The 23,761-nt window shown below is 54.0% G+C and overlaps 6 protein-coding genes across 6 annotated transcripts; 4 read left to right on the forward strand and 2 right to left on the reverse strand.

Moving 5' to 3' along the window:
- Window positions 1–4,404: 4,404 nt before the first annotated feature.
- On the forward strand, window positions 4,405–5,091 carry PG998_008744 (EKC/KEOPS complex subunit; the record flags this gene model as incomplete). Its single annotated transcript, XM_066875560.1, has 2 exons — window positions 4,405–4,689; window positions 4,774–5,091. 2 exons carry the CDS (start codon window positions 4,405–4,407, stop codon window positions 5,089–5,091), a joined length of 603 nt encoding a protein of 200 aa, XP_066731505.1.
- A 640-nt stretch (window positions 5,092–5,731) lies between these two features.
- PG998_008745 (uncharacterized protein) lies at window positions 5,732–6,304 on the forward strand (the record flags this gene model as incomplete). Its single annotated transcript, XM_066875561.1, has 1 exon — window positions 5,732–6,304. One exon carries the CDS (start codon window positions 5,732–5,734, stop codon window positions 6,302–6,304), a length of 573 nt encoding a protein of 190 aa, XP_066731506.1.
- A 452-nt stretch (window positions 6,305–6,756) lies between these two features.
- Window positions 6,757–8,604, reverse strand: PG998_008746 (uncharacterized protein; the record flags this gene model as incomplete). The annotated part of the gene is made up of 2 exons (XM_066875562.1): window positions 6,757–7,515; window positions 7,591–8,604. 2 exons carry the CDS (start codon window positions 8,602–8,604, stop codon window positions 6,757–6,759), a joined length of 1,773 nt encoding a protein of 590 aa, XP_066731507.1.
- Window positions 8,605–9,624: 1,020 nt separating this feature from the next.
- On the forward strand, window positions 9,625–19,011 carry PG998_008747 (uncharacterized protein; the record flags this gene model as incomplete). The annotated part of the gene is made up of 2 exons (XM_066875563.1): window positions 9,625–17,621; window positions 17,883–19,011. The coding sequence occupies 2 exons, from the start codon at window positions 9,625–9,627 to the stop codon at window positions 19,009–19,011; spliced, it is 9,126 nt and encodes a 3,041-aa protein (XP_066731508.1).
- A 1,294-nt stretch (window positions 19,012–20,305) lies between these two features.
- Window positions 20,306–22,279, reverse strand: PG998_008748 (uncharacterized protein; the record flags this gene model as incomplete). The annotated part of the gene is made up of 3 exons (XM_066875564.1): window positions 20,306–20,426; window positions 20,563–20,807; window positions 21,893–22,279. The coding sequence occupies 3 exons, from the start codon at window positions 22,277–22,279 to the stop codon at window positions 20,306–20,308; spliced, it is 753 nt and encodes a 250-aa protein (XP_066731509.1).
- Window positions 22,280–22,856: 577 nt separating this feature from the next.
- Window positions 22,857–23,117, forward strand: PG998_008749 (uncharacterized protein; the record flags this gene model as incomplete). Its single annotated transcript, XM_066875565.1, has 1 exon — window positions 22,857–23,117. One exon carries the CDS (start codon window positions 22,857–22,859, stop codon window positions 23,115–23,117), a length of 261 nt encoding a protein of 86 aa, XP_066731510.1.
- Between the last annotated feature and the right edge of the window lie 644 nt (window positions 23,118–23,761).

Here is a 23,761-nt window from a genome sequence, read left to right on the forward strand (position 1 = left end):
GCAAGCCAGAGAGAGGATAGCTGAGCGACGCTGCGAGCCAACTGGAGATTCTGATTTGCGGGCGGGTTTTGCCGTTGGCGTGGGCGGTCGTGCCTGCCAAAGGGAACTACCGTTGTACGGAGGTATATCCGCTTGCTGCTATAGCCACTACTATTCGACGACAGAACACCACACGTCTATAGGGGGAATAAGTTGTATATAAGAAGAAGAAGAAGAAGAAGAGTGAAGCTTTTTCCGGCCTCGAGTTTGTATAAATTACAACGGGACGTGGTGGAACAAGCTGGGGGCAATTGTGCAGCAGCATACAACATATAGAAGCGTGGGCCGGACAGGAATGGAAAAAGAGCGCGGGAGCTCGACTCAAGATAAAAAAAGAGACCAGGCAGGCCCAGGAACAGGACGGGCAGAGCGACGAGACAAAATACCAGCACGCCTCGTGGGTAGAGGTAGCCTTGAGGGGGACGGGACAAAACCAAGAAGAGGGTCTCTTGTTATGAGGGAGGAGCAGCGATGAGAGATGAGAGCGGAGACGATTAAGCCCGAACGGGGAGCCAGATGCAGAGCGACGTAGGGGTCCGGTAGGGACGTGGGTGGCATTCGTCGTGCCAATGGGGTGCCAACGGGGTGTCGATGGGGCCCGCGAATGCTGCCATCAAGTTTGAAGAGCGCGAGTCAGCCCGCCTAGAAAGTACTCAGGAAGACCCTTGCATCCCTGGACCTGACCGCACCATAGCTTCGGTGCGCTGATGGGCTGGACTGGTGTAAGTCGGGAGGAGAGAGAGGGAAGGGGGGAAAAACCAGGAAGGCATTCGTCACCAATCGTTCGAGACACAGGAAATGGGGTGATGGTGATTTATCCGCGATGGGCAGTAGTACCACGTAGTAGGTTAGAAGAGACTGCAAAGAAACATCACGTTGCAAACCTGTGTAATTGATTGATTGATTTCACGTATGGTACATATATACATGCATACAGGTGCTCACCTCTCTGCATGGTGTGCATCCAACCATCCCGCAGCCAAGTAAGTCATCTGAACATCGGGCCTGGCTGCCATGTCATGAAGCGAGCTAGAGCAGCGGCACGCCAGCAGTGCCCCCCATGCCGCCATGCATCCAGTACAGTATGCAGTCCCTGCGCATGCGCGATAAGAAGAGCGACGAACACTGAAGAAAAAGATCAAATTAAATTATCTACTGGCAATTATCACGGCTACTATTGTTGCATGATTGGTTGTTCGAGTCTGTAGTATAGGTAGCATAGCATAGCATAGCATAGGTAGTATAGACATGTAGTGAGTAGTGTTGTTGTATGTATGTATCGCCTTCTATTCTGGGCATGCACCTCGGGTGCTGCGATCAGCGGGTGCGATTGGATCGGCGGGCACACACGTTGTCGTCGGGCTGGAGGCTGCTAGAGATCAGGAACGCCCGTTGAAATCGTCGTCACCGTCACCGCACGCACGCACGCACTGCCATTTCTTGTAGCGGGCGGGCGGGCCAGGTGTATGCCAAGTCCCCAGTCCCAATCCAGTGTTGTGTCCCAATCGAGTGCCCCCGACGCTCTCCTCTTCCCCAATCCAATGCATGCACGCGCGTGGCGCTGCTGGGACAGGAGAAAAAAAAATAAAACACCAGAAAAAGAGCCAGCCTAGCCAGGCTAGAAAAAGAAGGGTCCTCCTGCTCGTTCGGACCCCATTTACCGGCTGTCGGTGAGCCATCTCGTTGGTTACCATCAAAGCAATTCGCTTGCGCCCACCCCTGTACATACACCTGGCACTTGTCGCAACCGTTTTCTTCTCTTTTTTTCTTTTTCCCTTTTCGGAGCGAGGAAACAAAAAAAGAGACAAGACTCTCGCTAGCTTACTAGCCTCGCGCTCTAGACAGCACTCTAGACTCGAACGACTTGCGTCTGCATCTGCGCCAAGCCCCCTGCGTCTTCTCAACGCTCAACTCTAAATTCCCAAGCGTCATCTCCCTATTTCGACCTTCTCATTTGCCCGCCCTATCACCCATCGTGAAGACTCGCAAAACGGGTCAGGTCCAATGCCAGCAGCGACAGGGGCACGACTCGTGACGAGCGCATTTCCTTGCTGGCAGACATCGTATACGCGCTCGCAGATAGATGTGCTCCTTGGCTTTCTTTCTCTCTCTCTCTCTCTCTCTCTCTCTCTCTCTTTTAGTAGGTATGTACTCCCGATTCCCATGGAGACGATGCTTTTCTCCTATCGCCTGGTCAAACCAGCCCCCCCCCAGTTTGCCCTTGACCGACTGGAGTTGAGAGTTGGGTCGACCTGTTTCGGCCGCCCTTGTCAACTGCACGTCTAGGTTTGGATGGGTTTGAGGTGACGGATGGGGTGGGAGGGAAGAAGAGGGAACTGGGAACCTCTACGGTCTAATCCACTCACACACGGTGCCGTCAAATAGAGTTTATAGATATCTCTGTGCTCATTCATTCCCCTTTCCAGATACATACTGTCCCGTGCATACAGCACTCTCTTTCTCTCCCGTATCGACTGTCGTTGCTTGCTCATCTCAACGCTCACCTCACCACCCCCATGCCAAAGTGGTGCCTGCACCCCCGGATCGAGGGCCAGCCCCACGAGTCGCCTGTGTCTCAACGTGACCGATGAAGACGATCAGCCCAACCCTATGCACGCCACTGACTGACCGCCCGCGGGGCCCAATCTACCAAACGCTCCTCTTTTTTGCATGGGGGCTAGGCGACGTTTACTTAACCTTGCTTCTTCTTTTTCTCTGATCTTCTATCGCTGGCTGCAGGCTTGCATCGCCTCTTTCGGGGAGGCGGGCCAAGTCGGCGGTCGACCCAACACTCAAGCGTGAAGCAGTAGCCCCGAACCCAAGCGAGCCGCTGGCTCTCTGTTCTGCTCTGTTACTACCTCGCGAGTACGATATACTTACATACTTCGGTCTGTTCTGATGTTTCGTTTTTTTTCTCTTTTTGTTTGTTTTTTCCCGGCTCGGGGGGGCTCGCGCGGGCCTTGGCCGGTTCCTTCCCGCTTAAAGGGAAACAGATCGCGCCATTGGCGAACCCGGACTATCTGCACGTTGATGGGCGTTCATGCGTTCCGACAGGCTGGGCCGTCTCATGGCTGCCAAGTCTCGAGTCGGAGGATTGATCCTAGTCATGTGCTGCCCCAGACTTGCCAGGAGTCCCAAAACCGTCAAAGTGGTATTTGAACTAGAGGCTGTGGCCGAATTAGATTGCTGGTTGTATGTAACACATCTCCATAGGGGGTTGGTTGCGCGTTTGGCAATCGCGAACTATCAGTTTCAATCTCGAATAGACCTTGTTAGGCCGGCCCTGCCAAGCGCCAGATACGACAGGGTACTTTCTGAAACTCTTGTAGCTCTTAATATAGTCAGTGTGCAGAGTCGTCTCGAGTGGTCGAAGAACAGACACCCGGCAGGCTAATTCTTCCCGGGACATCGGTGGACGAGGAGAGTTCATGCCCATGCAGTGCCCTGTTCGGCACATAGTGGTTCATCTTTCATTCATCGTCGACGGTTCATGCAAGCGCCTACGAATGGCATACGTGTTCGTCGCAATGGGTATCAGGTGAAGGTAAGGTGTTCTCCAATGATCAACCTGTGTACTGCTACGTGTGTGTTGGAACGATGGGCGTCATGAGGCTGGACTAGGCGGTGGCTTGGAAACTAGCAAGAAAAGCCGAGATCCCAAGGGTTGGGTAACGCAACGGTTGCGGGAAATGCTGGATCGGGAAAGGGCCTAGAAAGCTAGAGAAAACTCTCCATCCAGCGGAACTAAAGCATCGCTACCGGTGCGCCCAGCCAATAGTCAATATCGCGGCAGATGCAATCTGACGTCTCTTCCGAGATACAGACAGTGGTGCCAGTCAATTGAAGCAATTCATGACTCCAAAATCACGAGTCGTCTCTCTGCCCAGGCAGCAGTAGAACATCGAATGCTACCGATCGTGACTCAACCTGCCTGCGATAGTAATGCACATTGATATTCACGTACTCTGCGTTCTTCGACAATTGAATCAAGACCGCGCAGTCAGACAGATTACTTAACAGAATCCGTCCACGCCGCATGCATGCATGCATCCTGGGCTCCCTCCCGCCCGCGCCCAGCTCTCCCTTCCCACAAAAAAGTACCGCCGCCGTCTTGGTAAAATGTTATGTCAGCGAACGAGCGAAAGCCTAGAAGCTACCCCGCCATCAAAAACAACCCCACCATGACATGAAGCTCTTCTCAAAACTTCAGACGGATGGGGAAAGGGAAAGGCGCATTGGTCTGATTCACTCTCCACGCTCGCTCCTACGTACGCTGAGCGAACGACGTCTCACTTTGACGCCCGGGCAGAACACAACCACCCGTGCTCGCTCGCTTGACAGACACCCACCCACCCAGAAAAGAAAATGGCCGCCGCCGCCGTGGAGACAGTGGCGCTGGAGCACCTCCCGGCCACGCACACGGTGCTCCTGGCGCTCTACCGCAACGTCGCCAACGCGAGCTTCTTGCAGGAGCAGCTGCTGAGCCGCAACGCCGACTTCGAGTACGCCTTTGTCGACGCCAGCACCGTCGTCTCGCGCTTCCAGCTGCTCTCCGCCGTCTACAAGGCCGTGTCGGCCGAGATGGCGGGGGCCATGCGCACCCCCAACGTGCACTCGGAGATGGTGGTCTCGCTCAGTTCCAACAACAACGTGAGAACCTGGTTTCCCCCTTCAACTGCGCAGATGTGTACAAATGAAGGAATGATGGACTAACTGGAAACTCTTCAAATGCAGATCTCGGAAGCCTACAGGAGATACGGTGTGCAGCCTGCCACCAAGGATGTCGTCGTGGTCAAAGTACTGATCTCGCGGGAAGGCTCTCCCAGCAGCCTCACGCCAGAGGACGTCGAGAAGCATCTCCAGACACACGTCCAGGGAGACAGTGTAGCATGCAGCGACGAGGAACTGGTCAAGGTGACGGACTGGCCCAAGCTGCGCAAGTATCACAAGCTGAACGGCCTTCCCTGGATTGAGGCGATCAAGGACGAGGAGGCCAAAAAGAAGGAGCTGGAGATGCTCATTGTTTCGGCCATGGCTATGAGGGGCACATAGACTTGCTAAGAAGGAGGGGGAGGTTAGCTTATGAGACAAGGGGAGTTTTGGTTGAAAATCGGTCACGCTGGATGGCAATGATACCCTGGCGAATAGAAATAAGTTAAAGGCATTCGCAACCAGAAATAGGCGCGAACGAGTAACATGGATTACGTTCAATACTCTACTAAAGGCGTTGAGCGACGTAGATGCAGATGCAGCCACGCATGTTTGGAAGACGTTGCTGCCGGCCCGACACAGCTGCAATCGGACCCTCAATGCAGATCTGTCACTGGGCCTTCAATGGTTGAACGACAGACATACCAAGCTCAAGCTCAAACACATCGATGAGACTTTACTCGACATTGGTCGCCAACCCGCCACCATTGTCCAGGAATACTCTACCTGGTCTCACCATCAGAACCCATTTGCCGGTCATTGTGCTTAGCAATCCACCCTTCCTAGTGAATCCGTCTACGAAAGAGGGAGAGGGCCGGCGCGCACGCAGCCAAGCTACGCTCATAAACGAGCAAGCAAATTCATCCTACGACAACTTCAGCCTCCCGGTTCAAGACTCCACCTCTCTTCCTCTTCACCCAAACACAGCAATCCACGTCATCTCCCATCGAGAGCCACGCACCCCGAGGGCCCAAAAGCCAAAATGACCCAGTCCCTGGCGCCCCCGGAGCCGAACAAGCTGCAGCGCGAGGTCGTCGAGAGCCCGGGGTTCTGGTTCGTGCAGACGCCGCTGTGCGTGGGCGCGGGCCTGCTGTCGAAGCGGGTGCGGTCGCGCGACCGCGGCCTGTGGCGCACGCCCAACGGCCGCCTGTGGCTCGGCGGCGCCGCCTTCGCCTTCGCCGTCATGATGCCCTTCGACGTCTGGTACTACCGCCGCGCCGCCGCCGCCGTCGCCGACCGCGACGGCTGGGAGATGCGCCAGAAGCGCCTCGGGCGACCCGTGCCCGCGCCCGTCGGCGTCCGGGGCGCGGACGGCACGTGGCGCGCCGGGGAGCCGGCTGAGGAGGAGGAGACGGGGACGGGGTTGGCGGCGGGGGCGCGCGGCGCGGGGGTGAGGCGGGACGGGTGGGCGATGGGGCGAGGTTCGCGGGTGGTGGCGATGGGGCCGGTGGTGGCGAGGAGGAACTCCAGGATCCTTGGGCGCTTCCGCAGTCCAAGAAGGGCGGTTCGTCACGGTGGAGCTAGACGCGTCAAGTTGCGAAGCGCGAAACTATAGTTGAGGGCCGGCGTGAGGCCTAGAGCGGTGCATTCAACAAGGGATCTACACCGAGTGAGAAAGCTTCTCGGCTGCCCGCCAAACAATATATTCACACGAACCGATCGTCGAAGCGAGAGCGTGCGCAGCTCAGAATTGATAACTCTCATATTCCTACAATGCATGTACAATACATCAGCGCGCGAGACTAATGATCAATGGGAGACTGGGCGGAGGAAAGACGAGGTGCCGCCGAGGGTTTATAGAAGTGATATCGATTCGCTTTATTCATCTCTATTCATTTCTTTTATGACTGTGACATTTCCATACATCGATCATGCTTCATGATACATTGCTCACGCTTCGCAATCCGCCTCCTTGGCCAGCACGTGGCTGCAACAGCAAAAACAATCCCACCATCCCCTGATTTCATATTCCAAAGATAGCAATGTTCTCTTTGAACAGCTCACAATTTAGCGAATTCGCACGTGAAGAGCAATGCCGAAGCCACCCCCAGTGCGGCGCTCGGCCAGTTCAAAAGCCGGCATATCATCGATTAGGTCGCGGAGCTTGGAGTGACCATAGGTGCTAGGTTTGAAGCCCGGGTGTTGCGTGGTGAGGAAATGTCCAACTTGAGAAAGCGGGGCCCACTCCTCATTGCCCTTGGCCGCCTGGATAGCGGTCACCAGTGCCTTTCTCGCTTCGTCCCTTTTTTTCGAGACTCCACTCTCTGTATGGCTATTTGCTACCGGGCTGGCTGCAACGAGATGCATGGGAACATCAACTCTGCAGGTCTCGGTCAACGCGGATGGGTCCGATGCCGTAACGCTTCGTCCGCCGTCCGCCGTAGTACGTTTGCGGATGCTCAACTTGGTATAGCGATTTGCCAGTGCCTTCAGCTCCATGGATCCATCGCAGGACGTTACCATGTCCAGTTGGGCGGTCGGGCAGAACAGCAGTGCCTGACCAGTCTTCAGATGGACAATGGTTTCGAATAGCGTGTTCCTAAACTCGGAGTTATTTGCGCCGGCTAGGTGGTTTTCCAAGATCTTGTACCATGCTGGGGAGAGGAAGCGATGGACGAAAGTGGCATTGGCCAGATCGATGAGTTCAGGGGCGAGGGTGGGCTCTTGCGTGGCTATGAGGACGCGGGTTCCCGTATGGCGCTGCTCACGCATGATGGACGTCAGCTGGTCTGTGAGGATGCGCGCCTCGCCGGACTGTACAAGAAACTAAGGGCCATCGAGTTAGTCGAAAACTCAAACAGTGAGACCAGGATGTCTGCGGTATAAGTGTCTTTCTTTTACCTTGTGGGCTTCATCCAACGCAACAACACGGCCACATGTGCCCCGGTCCTCAAGGAAGATGGACAGACATATGGAGAAAAGAGTACAAGCATCGTCTGAGCTAAGGAATGGGTCACTTAGATCCACGATAGTCAGCGAACCAGGCGCGAAAGCCCAAATGTCTTCATCCGCCTTCGCCGGCTTGGTGTTCTTCGTCAATGGAGATGGGGCAAGGAATGTGTCCAACAATTGCAACCGCATGTTTAGTGGTCCCTCTTGGCCTCTGACCCATTGAACTTCATCTAAGCGCCGACGGAACTCGGTGTAGGTGAAGGACGGGCCTTCCATGGCCATCTGTCGGGTAATGTTGACGACCACTTCCATGTATAAGGGCACATTGCCGCTTGTGGGATCGAATGCCATGAGCTTCAATATCCGCGAGATATTAAGCTGGCTTTCCGTGAGGTACAAAGGCATGACCTTGGGACACAGTGACTTGGGCTCGATGCCCGGGAGATTGGCGTAGAGGCGCTTCATGGTCCAGATATTCGAAGGGCAGACGAGAACGTTGACGGGAATGCCGGAGGAGCAAAGATAGGCGGCCTCGCATAGTTGCGTCGTCGTACTGTTGGTGAAACTGTCGTAGTGCATGACCAATCCAGCCAAGGGATTCGGGAGTTCACCGGTGCTGCTGTTTTGGTCAATGTAGCTCTCCAGGAGACAGCTCAAGGTATGGCTCTTTCCCGCCCCTTGTGATCCGCAGATGAACGCCGACCAGGGGATATTCATGTTGGCGAGGACGAGCTTGTTCTGGGGCAAGAGGTCGGGGACATCTTGTTGGATGCCAACGAGACCATACTGGGGAATAAGTCGGGGAGCGTTAACTCCCCTCTGGGACTGGATGATGTCGTGGACACCTGAAGCAAAGACGGGCGAGTTCGACAAGGTTTCTGACTGCGACTTGTGGAAAGCATCTCGCGCTTCAAGTAAGCTTCCTTCTTCTCCATCCAGGATTGTAGCGTCTACGAGACTCATTAGGGATGAGAAACATGATTGTTCCGCCGAGTCCGGCTGCTTTCGAGCCGACTTGGTGCTTAGTGATGATACTGAGCTGCTAGATGATGAGCCACTATTCCCAGTACGGCTCCAGGAAGTCGAAAATAGCCCCATCGTTTCGGTTGGATCGTTAGTGCACGTTCTCTAGACTTCTTGGTAAGAAAGTTTGCGAAGACGTAGGTTGAATGTAGTACTCGTTCGGATTAAGCAACCCAAGTGTTCTGAGGTTACATTGAAGTTGCGAGGTCAAAATGAGCGAGGAGAAGCGTGTCCAAGGGGGCCATGCCAAATAATAGGTCATTTAAAGCACAAGCTTGCCTGCCGCGCAACCCGTGATTTAAAACATGCAATGCGGGCTTGGACATGTTGGGTGTTGGTCAACAAAAGAATCACCAACATACTGCGAAAGTGGAGATTGCTTCATGTCGGAGGCCCATCAGAAAGGAAGGCACGCTACCCCGCGGCGGGCCGTCGAATGCGCTTCTCTGCAACCCAGGCAGGCTGCCAGCTTCTTTCCATATCCTTCTTCATGGACAACGCATGAGACATCGTCTGGCGCCTCCAGTTGGTCAACACTGGAAAAGATTGGCGAGAGCTTTTGGCTTCCATCATGATGCCCCACAGCGTCAAACGGACTCGAAGCTCCCGTTATCGCCATGGAGACTGGAGGGTTCCTCGAGCAGGCGGACCTTTGCATATGTTCTGGACAGTATTTTTTGATGATGCTCAGATATCCGTCTGCTGTACCTGGTTCAGACCAGACTTGGGCCAAATGGCAAGACCCAATGCGCCGGCAACGCAAACGCTCTCGATGCAGCTTAAACTCTCTCGATGCAGCGGAGATACTCATTACGCCCAATATCTGGTGAGATGAGCTTCCTTTCTTGCCTACAATATGAATGACACCTTCAAAAGCTTTCAACCGAGTCCTGAAACATAAAGTAGTTTGTCCTTTGACTTCCGCAGTTGATGCCACACTTGGCTTAGATGGATGAGAAAATGGCCTTACATCACGAAGTTCTGCCTTCAGATCTGTCTGTTACAAGTCTTCTTTTCTTCTTCCACCATGTTTTCCTGCCTCCGAAGTTGCCCACCGGCGACGATTATTCGCCCACATACGAAAATATCTTGATCGGGTTTGTTCAAGGCTGTCTCACAGCGTTTGCGCAAACAGTGCCAGAGTCAACCAGAAATATTGTATTCGAAGCTTGTACCACTTTGAGAATCTTGAGCCATCTGCGAGACAACCATGGTCATCTCCACGAGGACGCCCTACGCAAAGCTTTGTGTGCCATCTCTGAGGCCGGTAACGAGAATGCGGCGATATCCATTCAAATTAAAGCACAGAATGCCGGTTTAATCATACGCAAAGTGAAAGATGGTGCAGTGTTCGAGATGTTCGAACTCAGTCCTGCCAATGCGGCTGTGATGGAAACTCGAGGCCGCCTCGTCAGATCGTTTCCCGTTATCGCTATCCAGGTTGACAGCGCCGTCCTCACCAATCCCAAATTCCATTCGTCCATCGCAAACTCAATGGCTACGATGAGCCACCAAAGAGCGCCCGGCACGACCCCCCAGATCAGGAAAGCCGACCAATCACACGACGAAGAGCGCGATACTACGAGCCCCAAGGCCATCACAGAGCTGCTAGCCAGCATCTTGCTTTCTTTCGGGAGCGAGGCATCTGTGCAAAGCATACGAAAGAACACCCGTGAAGAAGTCTCTTACAACCAGAGCAAGCTTCCATGGAGACGGAATTCCCTCTGGCTACTCGTCCGCGTCACTTTGCAGCTCAGCTTCCAGCAGGCGGACCCGTCGGGTGACAAGACGTACAAGAAATTCATGCTCTATTTGCTATCGAGGATCCTGGAAGCAGCCGAGGCGCAATCTTTAGATAGCGATATCTTGTACACCATGTCAGCGAAGATTACCCGTCGCCTGACAAAGCTGGGAGATTCTGAGAGTGGCGCTTGGGTAGAGCCAATTCGCAAAGCCATGTATCGGACGTCAATGACACTGGACGGTCGATGGGCCTCCGTTTGCAAAACTGCCGAAGGCCCCATCGACCTTTCAAAGCTCTCGGCTCTTAGCTGGGATCGAGATATGCATCTGGGCCTCCCCAAATTGGACGAGTTTCTATCCTCCATCAATCGACGGGAAAGGTTATCGACTAGTGGCAGTTACTTGCCCAAGCCTCAATTCCAGTCATTATCGGCGTTCGCTTTGCCTCGCATACATCATTCTGAGGATGCTTATAGACCATTCCAGCTTGCCGAAATTGAAAGATGGGTGGCAGTGAACATAGATCGCTGGATCCAAGCCAACATGAACGAACCACAGACGTGCGAGGACTTGGCGAATTTCCTTCATGAATACCACAAGCTTGCACAAACCCATTATCTAGACTCGGCTGAAGGTACTTCTCGCATGCTCTTGACTGTGTTGGAGATCTGGATCGCTTTGGACAAGTCAGCTACCAGCATCATCCCCTTGATGCAGCAATACCGACCTCAGATCCCTATAAACCTCTTCAAAGGACTGCTTCTTGGCCGGATCCGAGATATGGAGAGACTTTTCCGGGCAGAACAGTATGTCTTGGGACGTGATGAAGCTGCCGGCGAAGTAGGCACGCCATCGATATTGTCGTCATTTGGCACAGACGGCTGCTTTTCCGTCCGTTATTTTGATCAATCGACACCGAATCAGAAGCTACTAATCGAAATCGAAAAACAAGCCAATCTCGACAGGAAAAAGAAACTGGAAGAATTACGTTCACTCAAGGTGAAGTACCAGGCTCTCATGAAACTTTACTCAAACAGCTCTTGTCAATACGATGTATCTTATGACAAGCGGGGGAAGTCTACCGAGCGTCACAGCTCTTCCTGCGACCGTTGTCAATACCATTACAGAGCCAATGACCTCAGTATATTGGTTCACGAGTGGCCTCTCCCAAGCAACCGCCTCCAGGCTAAGTCAACTGTGTTTGAGCTGGATCCGCCATCGGCCTTCCGAAAGTGGAGAAACACGACGGTCTACTTCATTGGCGATGTCCTCAAATACTATCTGCCGAAGAAAAATAGGCCTCGTGCCCGGTACCCTCTGGCTGATTACCAAGGATTGAGCCAGTGGCAAAAGGCACCAGAGCAGCGCGTATATCCTCTTTCTGAGGAGAAACCACATATCAACACACACCGGAAGGAGAAAGCTATCGTGAACCTTGTCGAAGACGATATCTGCCTCAATAATGGACTTCAACTTCGCTACATTGATGGCATTCGCGACACATTTATCTCTGAGTTCTCTCCGAGCGACTTGATATTTGAGAGATGCACATTTAAGCTGCCATGGCGCTCGGCGGTACTGACGCCTTTCATTCTTCGGACTCACGGTCGCCCCAACGGAAAGACTCCTAATGAGGTCCTTGCCGAACAGCACCTTTGCCCAAGCCACCTCTCCCTTGCCGAAGGAAGGGCTCTTATGTCCCTTTCGTATGGACATAAAATACGTTGGTTGGAACTCCTCACTCAACTCGCAAGCCCGCGGCTGGATTTCGGCAAGCCGGAAACTGCCACCTTCTTGCTGCAGCTCTGCCTCCAAACAGGCCCCAACACAACCAGTTCTGTTCTCAGGGACTCGCACCAGTGCCTTGCCAGCTTTGAATTCTGCCTTCAGCTCTCCAAGGATCTTGACGCTGGGATCAGTCGCATCGAGAAGAATCCCGAGGCTTTCCTTGCCCTGTGGAGTTTCACGGCCCTGGCAGCGAGGGGTTTGACCATGAACCAAAGTTCGCGGGAGTGGTTCCTGAGAATCATGGCACGTTGTCGAGACATATCGTACCAGTGGGTGAAGCTGATGTACGAGAAATCTCTTGCTCCTGGGGATGAAGACCAAAGAAGACAGTTCCAAGACATGATGTTCGACATCGCACTCGTGTGCCTGGACTCATTCAATGTCGATCAGGTCCATCTCGAGACCATCCTCAGCTCGCCCATGGCGGTGTCGATTCTCATTGAGATGTCCATCCGTGTCCAGGACAATGTCGAACTGCGAAAGACAGCCCAACAAGACCCACTCCAGGCTGTTCTATTTGATCGGTGGCAGTCCTTGATGTATCGCTCAAGTAAAATCGTGTCAGGACAGGCTGTGAGTCACGGCACCGCCCAAGGCCTTGACCTGGCTATGAAGCGCTGTTGGTCTGCATATGATCGGAAAAAGGCCTGGCATCCCACCTCTGCGGCGCATTATTGGCTCGAAACCCGCTCTTCTTCTTACCAAGTTATGTACAATACCTTTACCGGAGAGCTTCTTGTTGGTGGATCGCCGCTATCGCGACTACCAGCATCCTACAAGACAAGTGCACTCTACCAGCCGCTTTTTGGTCGTTGTGCTATAGATGTCGGGCCCAGTGATCTTGCCGGCATGTCCTTCCTTAACCAAGGTACTTTCTGCGGACGTGAAGTGCACTTCGGGATGCAGAGCATCACAGACAAGGGTGCAGAGCAAGAAGAACTATTGCTGCATACCTACTACCAGGGATCGGATCATGACCTTGTGCCATCACGCGTCTTAGCTGATTATATACCGGAGGCGCTGGTCCGAGATTTCGTGCACTGGTATCATCACAAAACAGGCGAAATCGAATTGCGACCCCGATCAACCCCGTGGACGACAGATCCGAATGGCTGGCTACTGAAGTCTTTCAAGGGCACATGGACTCTGACCCGGGGCATACGCCACATGATCAGTCCTTTGAGTAATACTGCTCGGCATATCTCCGCCATCCTGAAGCCACTGGATACGGTCATGCACATGCATATCCTCTATAACCAACAGACGCACCAGGCTGAGATACAACTTCCGCGTTTGAAGCTGGACTTCTACTTGCAAAGCACAGTCAATGGCCCTCAGACCCTCTGGTCGCAACAGTTTCAGCGCATGTGTATCGATGAGAACCAGTCAATCGGCACGCTTGTGGGCCTTCGACACAAGCTTGTCCTCCGAGGCGAAAATAATACTGGGCTTGATAATCGCATGATACTAATTCCGGAAGGAGAGACCAGCTTCAAGAAATCTCCAGGTGGACATGTCGATGTTTCCATACTCTATGGTACTGCACCACGAGTCCAAAGCTATCGGATCGACGTGCAGCTTGGCAGACTGACGGACAACGGCACACTGCAGAGCAAGCTGTTTCTCAGCTATATGCATGCGTTGACTTCGTATTGCATCCCGGACCCTTTCACGATGCATACAGGCACGGAGCAGGCGTTAATGATTCTCGAATCAGCGGCTGTACAATCGACCAACACTCTCACTGAGGAGAATGTTGAACTCTTAACCCGCATCGCAGAACTCAGTCCGCGTCGCCTGTTCTACCCAGCGAACTTGCGAGCTATGCAGAGCGTGATTTGGAAAGACGGGCTGAGCTACATCGCCCAGCCGGGATGGTTTTACATCCACGCGCAAGATATCATCAAACTGGTGCAGCGTCAACAGTTCCTCTATCCCAACAGCGTTAAACCAAAGGACTTCAATCACACCCATCCGGACCTCGTCGACAGGGAGGCCATTCGGTCCGCCTCTCTGTACGTCGCAGGCTCTACCGCTGCTGCTTTCACGACGGATTATGATCAGAAATACAAGCCGAGAGACCGGGGTCAGTCATCGCCGAGCGCACTGCGCGCAGCCCGAATCGCCACGAAGATCCGCAGCCGCTCGCAGTCGCTCGAATTCGACCCCGCGAAAGACATCTCGGCCCAGCTGTACGAATTTCTTTTATACACGGCGGGCAAGCTGCTGCCGATGCAGTATCTGGGCCCGCGGGACTTCCAATACGACGGCCGGTGGTTGGCGGAGCCCGGGGTGGTTGTCGCAGGCTTCTGGTGCAGGATGCACCACGGTCTTTGGCGTTTCAACTTGTCCTGTCCGTTCGAAGCGGCTACCATTCTGGCTTCGCTGGCGTATTCCGACACCCATGTGCAGGAGATGGTGCAGGTTCTCTACGCGTTCGCAGCCGTCCCGGGCGTTGCTGCGGTTCCTCTGCCGGACATTACGGAGTACGATCTGGCGCAGGGCTACGAGATGGATCATGAACTACTCTTCACGATCATTCGGACAAACGCGATCCAAATGTTGGAATCGCCAGAATATCGCAGTTCGCGACGATCGAGGGAATCGAGGGACGAATGGGACGAGCGGCGCAGAAGAGCGTTCGAGGCTCAAGTGAACAAAGCATCGGCAGCCTTCGAGGAGCATTTGGTCCGTCAGTGGCCATGCTCGCAGCCCTATTCGCCGACAGGGACTTTGGTGAGGACATATATCGAAATCGATGGAGCAATGGGCGAGATATCCACGAAATGGCGCATGTGGTATCAGAACTACCTTTTCCGACGCTATCTGGAGGACATTGGGAAAGCCCTGGACCAGGTTGAAGTGTGCCCTACCAGTCTTCCGCAACTTCAACATCCCGCCAAACCACTGGATCTGCTGCCAAAGCAAGCAGTTGCGGTGACTACCGACGAGGTATTCTTATACGATAAGGGGCAGACTTCGATCCAGAGTTCCCGCTCTGCGCTCGCGATCGATCTGGCAGTTGCTAAGAAAGCAGGCCATGACAACAAACTTCAAGATATTCTGGACCGTTTTGGCGCGAGGTCTAGCTCCGAGTACCAGCGACGCTATCTGGAGGATCTGCGATCCAGCAACCAAAGTCTGGATGACCAGAAAAATGGGTTCACTTTGAGCCACTACCCCCTCATTGACCTGCACAACCTTCTTCAAAGGCACCGAGGCCAGTGTAGCTTCCACGCCAACGAGCTGTACGAATCCATGGTCAAAGACACCAGCCCTCGTACGGCCACGGAGGTAAAACCTGGACAGGGAGGCAGTTTCCTACTGCTCGAAGCGCAAGCCATTGTCCACCGCTCGAGATTCTGGCCCAGGACATCCCGATCATTCTTTCTGGGTCAGATGCAGAAGGACCGATGGCGTCGACTACCCGAGGTCTGGAAGCGGAGGGTCATCGCCTTCGGTTTGGCGATAACGGACCTGCAGCGGGCCGATCGCTTGCTGCAAGCTTGCGGCAATGAGGCTGATTTGATCAAAGAGCTGCGCAATGTTGGCCACGAGGAATGGAACACATACGAACATCCAGAATGGCATCTCATGGAGTGCGAAAGCGGCATTCTGATCCGGCAAGTGCAACACAGCATCGCAAAGCTCATGATGATGCCGCCCGGAGACAAGAACGCCGTGATGCAGCTCAACATGGGCGAAGGGAAATCTTCGGTGATTGTTCCCATTATCGCCGCTGCTTTGGGAGACGGCTCCCGGCTCGTGCGGATCATCGTCGCCAAGCCCCAGTTCAAGCAGATGCGGCAGATCCTGATCTCGAAGCTTGCAGGAATGGTCGGACGGCGGATATACCAGCTGCCCATATCACGGGATGTCGTGCTGGATCCGTATGCGCTGCCGACAATCTGGGAGATGGTAAACGAATGCAAGAAAAATGGTGGCGTCCTGTTAGTCCAACCTGAACAGCTGCTGTCGTTTCAGTTGCTGGCACTTGAAAAGCAGACCGGGATAGGCAGTGAGATGGGGACCGAACTGGGGCATATTCAACGCTGGCTTCTGCGCATCCAAACCTGGCTTGACGACAACTCACGGGACATTATCGACGAGAGCGACGAGAACTTCAGCACCAAGTTCGAGCTGGTATATACCATGGGCCAGCAGCGGCCTGTTGAGCACAGCCCCATGCGCTGGACGCTCGCCCAACAAGTACTGAGCTTGATCAAGCCCTTGGCTGACGAGATCCATTCCAAGTCCCCTAAATCCTTGGAGATGCTGGATTGGCATGGCCAGCACTGGCGGTTTCCCATCATCCGCGTGTTGGATGCGTCAGGTGCAGAGCGACTGCTGGACCGACTGACGGAGCGCATATGCTCTCAGGGTCTGGACGGGTTCCCCATCTCGCGTCAGTCAGAGGAACAGAAACAGGCTGTCAAAAAATACATTTCCAAGCCGCTGCTGACGGCGGAAGAAGTCGCTGCTGTGGAAAAGAGTACCTTCTGGCGTGATAATGTCATCCACACCCTGATATTGCTCCGAGGTCTCATTGCAAAGGGCGTCATAGCCTTTTCGCTCGGTCAGAAAAGATGGCGCGTGAACTACGGAATCGACCCCAACAGAGATCCGAAGACCAGACTTGCTGTCCCGTTCCGGGCCAAAGACGATCCGGCCCCGAGAGCCGAGTTCAGCCACCCCGACGTCGCCATCGTCCTGACCTGCCTTAGCTACTACTACAGCGGGCTCGACTGCGAAGAGCTCCTCGACGCCTTCGAGCGTTTGAAGCACGACGACCAATCGCAGCCTGAATATCACATCTGGACGTCGTCGGCGCCGAACCTCCCAGCGGCCTTTCACGAGCTGGTGGGGGTCAATCGCCGCGACAAGGTGCAGTTCGCGACAGAGGTCTTTCCTCACCTGCGGTATTCCAAGGGCGCGATTGATTACTTCCTGTCGAAAACCGTGTTCGCGAGAGAGATGAGGGAGTTCCCGAGTAAACTGTCGACGTCTGGATGGGACCTGGGCAAGGTCAAGAAGCACCCGACCACGGGCTTCAGCGGCACCAACGACTCCCGCTATATCCTCCCCCTCACCGTGACACAGCTTGACCAAGCTGAACAGAGGCACACGAATGCCTTGGTGTTGCGGTACCTCCTCCAGCCCGAAAACACTACCTTCTTAATGCCAAAGCACCAGGCCAAATCCAAAAACGAATCTATCTCGGATGGCAGGCTTTTCTTGGAGTCAGTATCGAGTTTCGAGCCCGAAACACGTGTTATTCTGGACGTTGGTGCCCAAGTGGTTGACCTATCGAATCGCGAAGTCGCCGAGACTTGGCTGGAAGTGACTCGACATTGTTCGGAGAAGCGCGAAGCCGCCCAGGCCGTCATCTTCTTCGATGAAGAAGACGTACTATCAGTGCTGGACCGGTCTGGCCATTCGGAGTCGTTTCAGACCTCGCACTTTTCGCAGCAAACAGAAAAGTGCCTCGTGTTCCTTGACGAAGCCCACACGCGTGGGACAGACCTCAAATTGCCGCAGGATTATCGCGCTGCGGTCACTCTAGGAGCTAATTTAACCAAAGATCGACTTCTGCAAGGTAAGTAGCGATGAAGTTCTTTCATGGTACCCCTGTCTCTTGATACCCAGTGGCATGTGCTAACCCCTTTCCCAGCGTGTATGCGAATGAGAAAGCTGGGACACGGGCAATCGGTCGTTTTTTGTGTTCCAGAAGAGATCAGGGACAAGATTACTCAAATGGACGAGGACCAACCCCGGAAGACTGGAGATATCACCGTACCCGGCATCTTGACGTGGGCGATATCCGAGACGATGAGCGACGCGACGAAATCCATACCCCTGTGGTTAACCCAAGCCGTACGCTTCGGCAAACACAGCAAGCTCTGGCAAAAGTACCGCAACGGGTCCGTCGATAACAACAAAACGAACTGGGCAAAGTGCTTCTTGGAAGACGAGGCCCAGAGTCTCGAACAGCGCTATCGCCCTGGCATTGCCCCAGTCAATTTCATGGACACCCATTCCGACCTGGACGAGTCTTTCAGAAAACAAGTCGAGAGCCATTGTGACCTGTTCGGTCCGATCAACTTCGAAGCCGCGGGCCTGCACGAGGAGCAAGAGCGCGAGCTGTCCCCCGAAGCGGAAGAAGAGCGCCAGGTGGAGCGGCCGCCCGCCGTTAAGCCCCTGAAGCACCGGATCCACGTAAACGTCGAGAGGTTTATCGTGCGGGGTACGTTCGCAGTGGGCGACGGCGGAATCAGGTCCGCCTTCACGATCCTCGACACCACGAGCGCGGCGAAGCATCTGGACGTGGGCGAGTTCCCCCGACACCGCCTCTGGGTGACGGACGACTTCGCCAAGACGGTCGAGCTGGACTACAGCGCCGGCAACCGATCCGACTTCTTCCAGCGCTCGGTGGCCTGGGTCCTCACGTCGACATTGCACCCGTACAGGCTGCTCGTCGTCAGCCCGTACGAGGTGCAGCACCTCCTGCCGAGCATCAGAGCGTCGGCCCACGTGACGCTGCGTCTCTACGCGCCGCGCATGAACATGGCCCAGCAGCCGCTCGACCAGCTGGGGCTGTACACGGTGCCCGAGCGCGAAGCCGCGGAGACCGCGCTGCCGCTGGAGAGCCCGGTGTCGTTGCTCAACTTGTTCGCGGGACAGCTGTACTTGCGGTCTTTCGACGAGTACACGCGGCTATGCGATTTGCTCGGGCTTTCGTGGGAGAAGACTGCTGGTGGGGGGCAACGTCGAGGCGGATGGGTTTATATTGATGCCCCGCCCGATGGCGAGCGGTGATCCTGGGATGCTCGTGAACAGGACTCGGTTCACGCGCAGCCCGACGAAATTCCTGCAGGTTTTCTTGACGAATGTCCGGCGGCATAATGAAAGCATCGAGAAGACGAATTTGGGCAAGGTGTTGAGTGGGAGGCTTCTGGAGCGAGAGGAGTTTGAGGGGGGTCGGATTGGGTGAGCGTAGGGGAGGAAGCTGGGGTGGGGGGGTTGGATGTTGGTATGGGGGACTGAGGGTTGGAGACTGAGGGTAGATGAGACGAGGATGACATGCGAATGTGGGAATGGAGAGCCGAACATGTAGGAACAGAGTCATGGTACCTATATTGTAAGAAATAGAGCGTGTGCAGTCAAGTATTGGCAAGTGTCCATCGACCAAGAGCGCCAGCGATGATGACGATGCGACACGTCCTCTTCCACGGTGCAGCAGCCTCGCGGGCCATTCAAGCCCCACGCCAGGATGGGACTTGATATTAAAGCACCACACGCTTTCGGCTTCTCGAACGGATACCAACTTGCCGTTTCCTTCCTGCCCGTGGGACGAAGCACGCACCCGGCCTGGAGTCGCCGTTGGCTAAGGCATTCGCAGAGAACCTATCCCGGATAGGGCTGGACAAGACTTTCCCGGGTCTGAAAAGCCAACTTCCGTTCGTGCCATTCTTTCGCAAACGGCGGCGTTTCTGGGGCCTAGGTGAAAGGAAAATGCAATTGGGTGTCGGGCGTAAACATGGCGACTTGGTTGCGAAGCAGGAGAGTGAAATTAGGAAAGGGCCCTCTCAGGATGGCGGTCAATTGGATAGTGGCTAGTAACTCAATTTAGTTAGCAGTAGCTGACGAACCGACGACTGCTGGCTAATTCAAGTAATGCAGCGACAAGTGAAAACAGTACCCACATTCAAACCACCTAGAAGTCATGAACCCTGGAAGTCGAACTACATAGTGCCAGATGCCAGGCTAAACCACGAGCGACCTAGCAGCATTTATACAGCGCTTCCGCAAGGAGTGGGCCTCGCCATCTCACCACCACACCCCCTATGTAACCCCCTAACCAGTACCTAACAGTTCGAGAGGGTGCGAAGATGCATCCCGCGCATGCGCCTCACTGAAGTATTACCGACTATTGCTCCTAATTTTATTTCTGTCAATTACCTGGGTGACATGATTGTCGCACCGCGCCCATTGCTGTTGCCGGAAAGATCGAGTCAGCGAAAGAGAAAGCAACTCCACCTCAATCCGAAGAGCTTCCAAGGAATCTCACCATGAATTGCCTCAGCTTTGGATCGACAGAATGGAGGGCACATCAGCTTCCAGATGGCGGCATCCACGCGTAGGAGCCCTTTGCTTGCTTGAGACCCACACTTGACGACGGAATACCTGCCCCTGGGCAATCCTTCATAGAACCGGGTGGTTGTTCAGGGTGACTAGAAATCATGTTCTAGCGTCTCATGGCCAGATAATACAGAGTAAGGTCCAGTGTGATTGATCCCCGGCTATGCGTTCCTTATAGCGCAGCTTGGGTGACCACATGACCTCAGGGCCCTTTAAGGTAATACGTACCGATCCTTGGACCTGACGTAGGTGTCAGCTACTCCACCGGCAGAGCTAGTGGCAGTACGTTTAGGGCTCAGGGGTGCCTGCGGATGGGATCGAAACTCGCCTTGCAGACAGGCAGACCACAGCAAGCCAATCACCAGCGAGGCTTTGATGTAGATTCGCCATACAAGGGCCATCGCTTCTTTTCGGTGGGGAATGGTGGGGTGGAAGCAAGCACAGTCAGTAAGGTCATACTGGTCGACGGCCCACTACGACGAAAAAGTATCGCGGTACTTACTGACAAAAGACCATCGAGCTCCCTCTAAAGCACTTTTTATAAAGAGCATCGCCATGCCACTTCTACACACTTAGATATATCAACTCCTATTGCTCTTAATGATCCTATCTATTACCTACCCCCTTCCTCATCTCAGGTTATAGCATTATATATTGTCTTTGCCCGGTTGCCTGCCCACCATGCTCTCGAGCGAAGTTATCGTGGCCCTGGCCCTGGGCATTCCTTCCCTGTTTGTCGCTGCTGCGGCCCTCTGGGTCGCCTACCTGACGTATGCGCACTCCCGAGCCCGGGATACCATCTCTTCCGCATCGGCCGTCCGCATCCCCTCATGGCCCTCGCAGTACCCATTGCTCGCCGCGACAGATACATGGACCGGCAATGTGTCGCCGGGACCTGTCATTCCACACGCCGCATTCCCCGGGTCGTTCCAGCGTCGAGTGAACGGATGAAACTATGTTTTAGCTGCCGTTCGAGAACAAGCTTAACTGGCAACGGGCTGCCAAACTGGGTGAATACCCCACCATCTGTGCACTTACACCATCGGGGCTAGTGCATTTGTCAAGTCTTGCTTACTAACTCCCGAGACGTAGCAAATTGTCCGAGACAGGGACAGCCGTGAATGGACTGGTGACGCTCTTGCTTCTTCAAAGGCATTCACTGCCGCCTAGTGGGAGTGGCCGTGACCCGAAGTCCTGATTAGCTGGCTAGATTCGAGGAACCCATTCGTTCAGTGATCCCAAAGATCAATTGAGCATGTCTACTGAGATAGCGAGCTATCTTTAAACAAATGATAATGCGGGGTACGCCAAGACCCCGGCCGACCAACTTGTACTGTTTTTTTTCTTTTGCTTTGGTGACATTGAATTGAGCAGGCTTGTACTGGCCACATTATTCGTAGGCGGCCGTGGTGTATGCTGCCAGCCGGCCGGCCCCCTTGGATATTGCATCAGCTAGCAGCTGGTAGCAATTCGAAAGCATTCACCAGGCCAGGTGGAAAGGCGGGTGGACAATTGGGTGACGGGCATAACCGAGAGGTGCTTGTTGGCACTGACGTACGCCATTTCCACAGGCCGGCCACGAGGAGGGCAAAACAACAAGACTAGCAGCAGCGCTGCGAGTCTGCCTTGCCCGCAAAGCTTCCGTCGCCGCCATTTTACTGGCTGGATTGTGAGCTTTCAATGACGGTGCTAGCTTGTTCTCGGGATCATCGTGTTTACGCTGCATAGGTGCACATCTGTCGCATACACAGCTTCCCTTGCCAGTTCGGGGGTTGAGACAACAGAAGCTATCACTAATGGCAATGCTTTCATGTCGCACCTCCCGGTTCAGGAGGGTGGAAATCATTGAACCAAGCTGCCGGGCGTTGAAGTCGAGACGGTTGGCTTCCCTGGAAACGTTCGGAGCGATTGTTGTCCAGAAGAGCGACATACAGCCTGTTCGCATAGTATAGGGAGGACGTGACGCGATTGGTACAAATATTCAAAACCCACTGCCCACTCCCTTGGGATGTCCTAGATGTTGGGATGTCCTAGATGTCGTCAAATATCATCCATTGCAGAACCCATTAGGCCAAATTCCACCCCCCTGTCAAGCCGCTAGCTACGATTAGACTAACTTAGCATGTGCCGAACGCCCCAAACGACCTCTGTGTATTGGATCGAGTTTTCGAACGGGGCATCCTTATGTACGCTAGCCAGCCGATCCATGCACCCGCGGTTGACTGCGGTTGACTCGGTCGGTTCCCTGCCACAGCTAGGTGCCTATTGGCTCTCTCATTTACATGCGTGAGGTTTGAGGCCTGGTAAATTAAACGACCTTTCTCTCCCCTTCGAAACGCACAGACCCCCTCCACAGGCCTGTACACGTACTTTTATATATACGAGCTATATTATCTCAATTGTGCTTTACTTTTTTTTTCTTTACTATTGAAAGTATTAAAGTATTAAGACAATCAATTTATATATTAACTATAAGGCACTATAAATCAGCTCCAGTCCTTTCTCTTCCATATCAATCCGCCATGGCTTCGCAGGAGGTCGTCGTTGCCCTAGCTCTCGGTATCCCATCCTTGCTCGTGGCCGCTGTATCGCTTTGGATTGCGTTCCTCACCTACACACACTCCCGTTCAGCACCTCTCCTGCGACGAAGTCGCACCCCATCATGGCCTGAACAGCACCAACCCACGTTCGATGCCGGCAATGGCTCTCTGTTCCACGGGGCGAATGGGCCTATTTTCCCACCTCCCGCGTTCTCTGGAGAGTCGCTTCGGCGCCGCTTGTAAAACAATGGAGCTCCAATCTCGACCCGCCGTTGAAGCTAGAAACATTTCGGTACGTGCCGAAGCTAGGGTCCTTGATGTGCTTGCTTACCCCAGAAACAGGCGACCACACATGTATGCATGCACTTACACATACATTCTGTAGGGTCTGCATCAAGCGCATCAATTACCGCCTACGACGAGCATTAGCCATTCCCGTCTGATGTCATTGCAGCTCGGACTTCTTTATTCGAAGGTTCTGAAGAAGTGGGCTAGCATTGCTTATAGCGACGGGTGGGGCCGAGAACCCCAGGCGATTTGGTGTTCATTCAGGGGGATCCCATGCCTAATTCTTGACATGAGGATATTTCGCGCTAGGAAGAGGTCAATTACAAAGGAGCTTTCGACTTGGAGATAAGGAACAGATACAGAGCTTGAGAAAAAGAAGAAGAAAATGATTTAGTGTTCATATAATGAGTTCAAGATCGAACGTGTATTCTACCATCTTGACAGTTACTTCTCAACGCGCCACGATATACATGTATGCCACGAAAGGACAGCTGGAGGCGACTGGCGAAAGTCTACTATCTCTTAGGAGTGTAGGCACTGTGGCTAAGCCAGGCCGCTAGGCCAATCCTCCACTTTACAAACAACTCTTCTACGTTGCT

Source organism: Apiospora kogelbergensis (genome assembly GCF_038363985.1).
Source record: "Apiospora kogelbergensis strain CBS 113332 chromosome Unknown utg000005l_segment0_segment0, whole genome shotgun sequence".
In the NCBI taxonomy this organism is placed as follows: domain Eukaryota; kingdom Fungi; phylum Ascomycota; class Sordariomycetes; order Amphisphaeriales; family Apiosporaceae; genus Apiospora; species Apiospora kogelbergensis.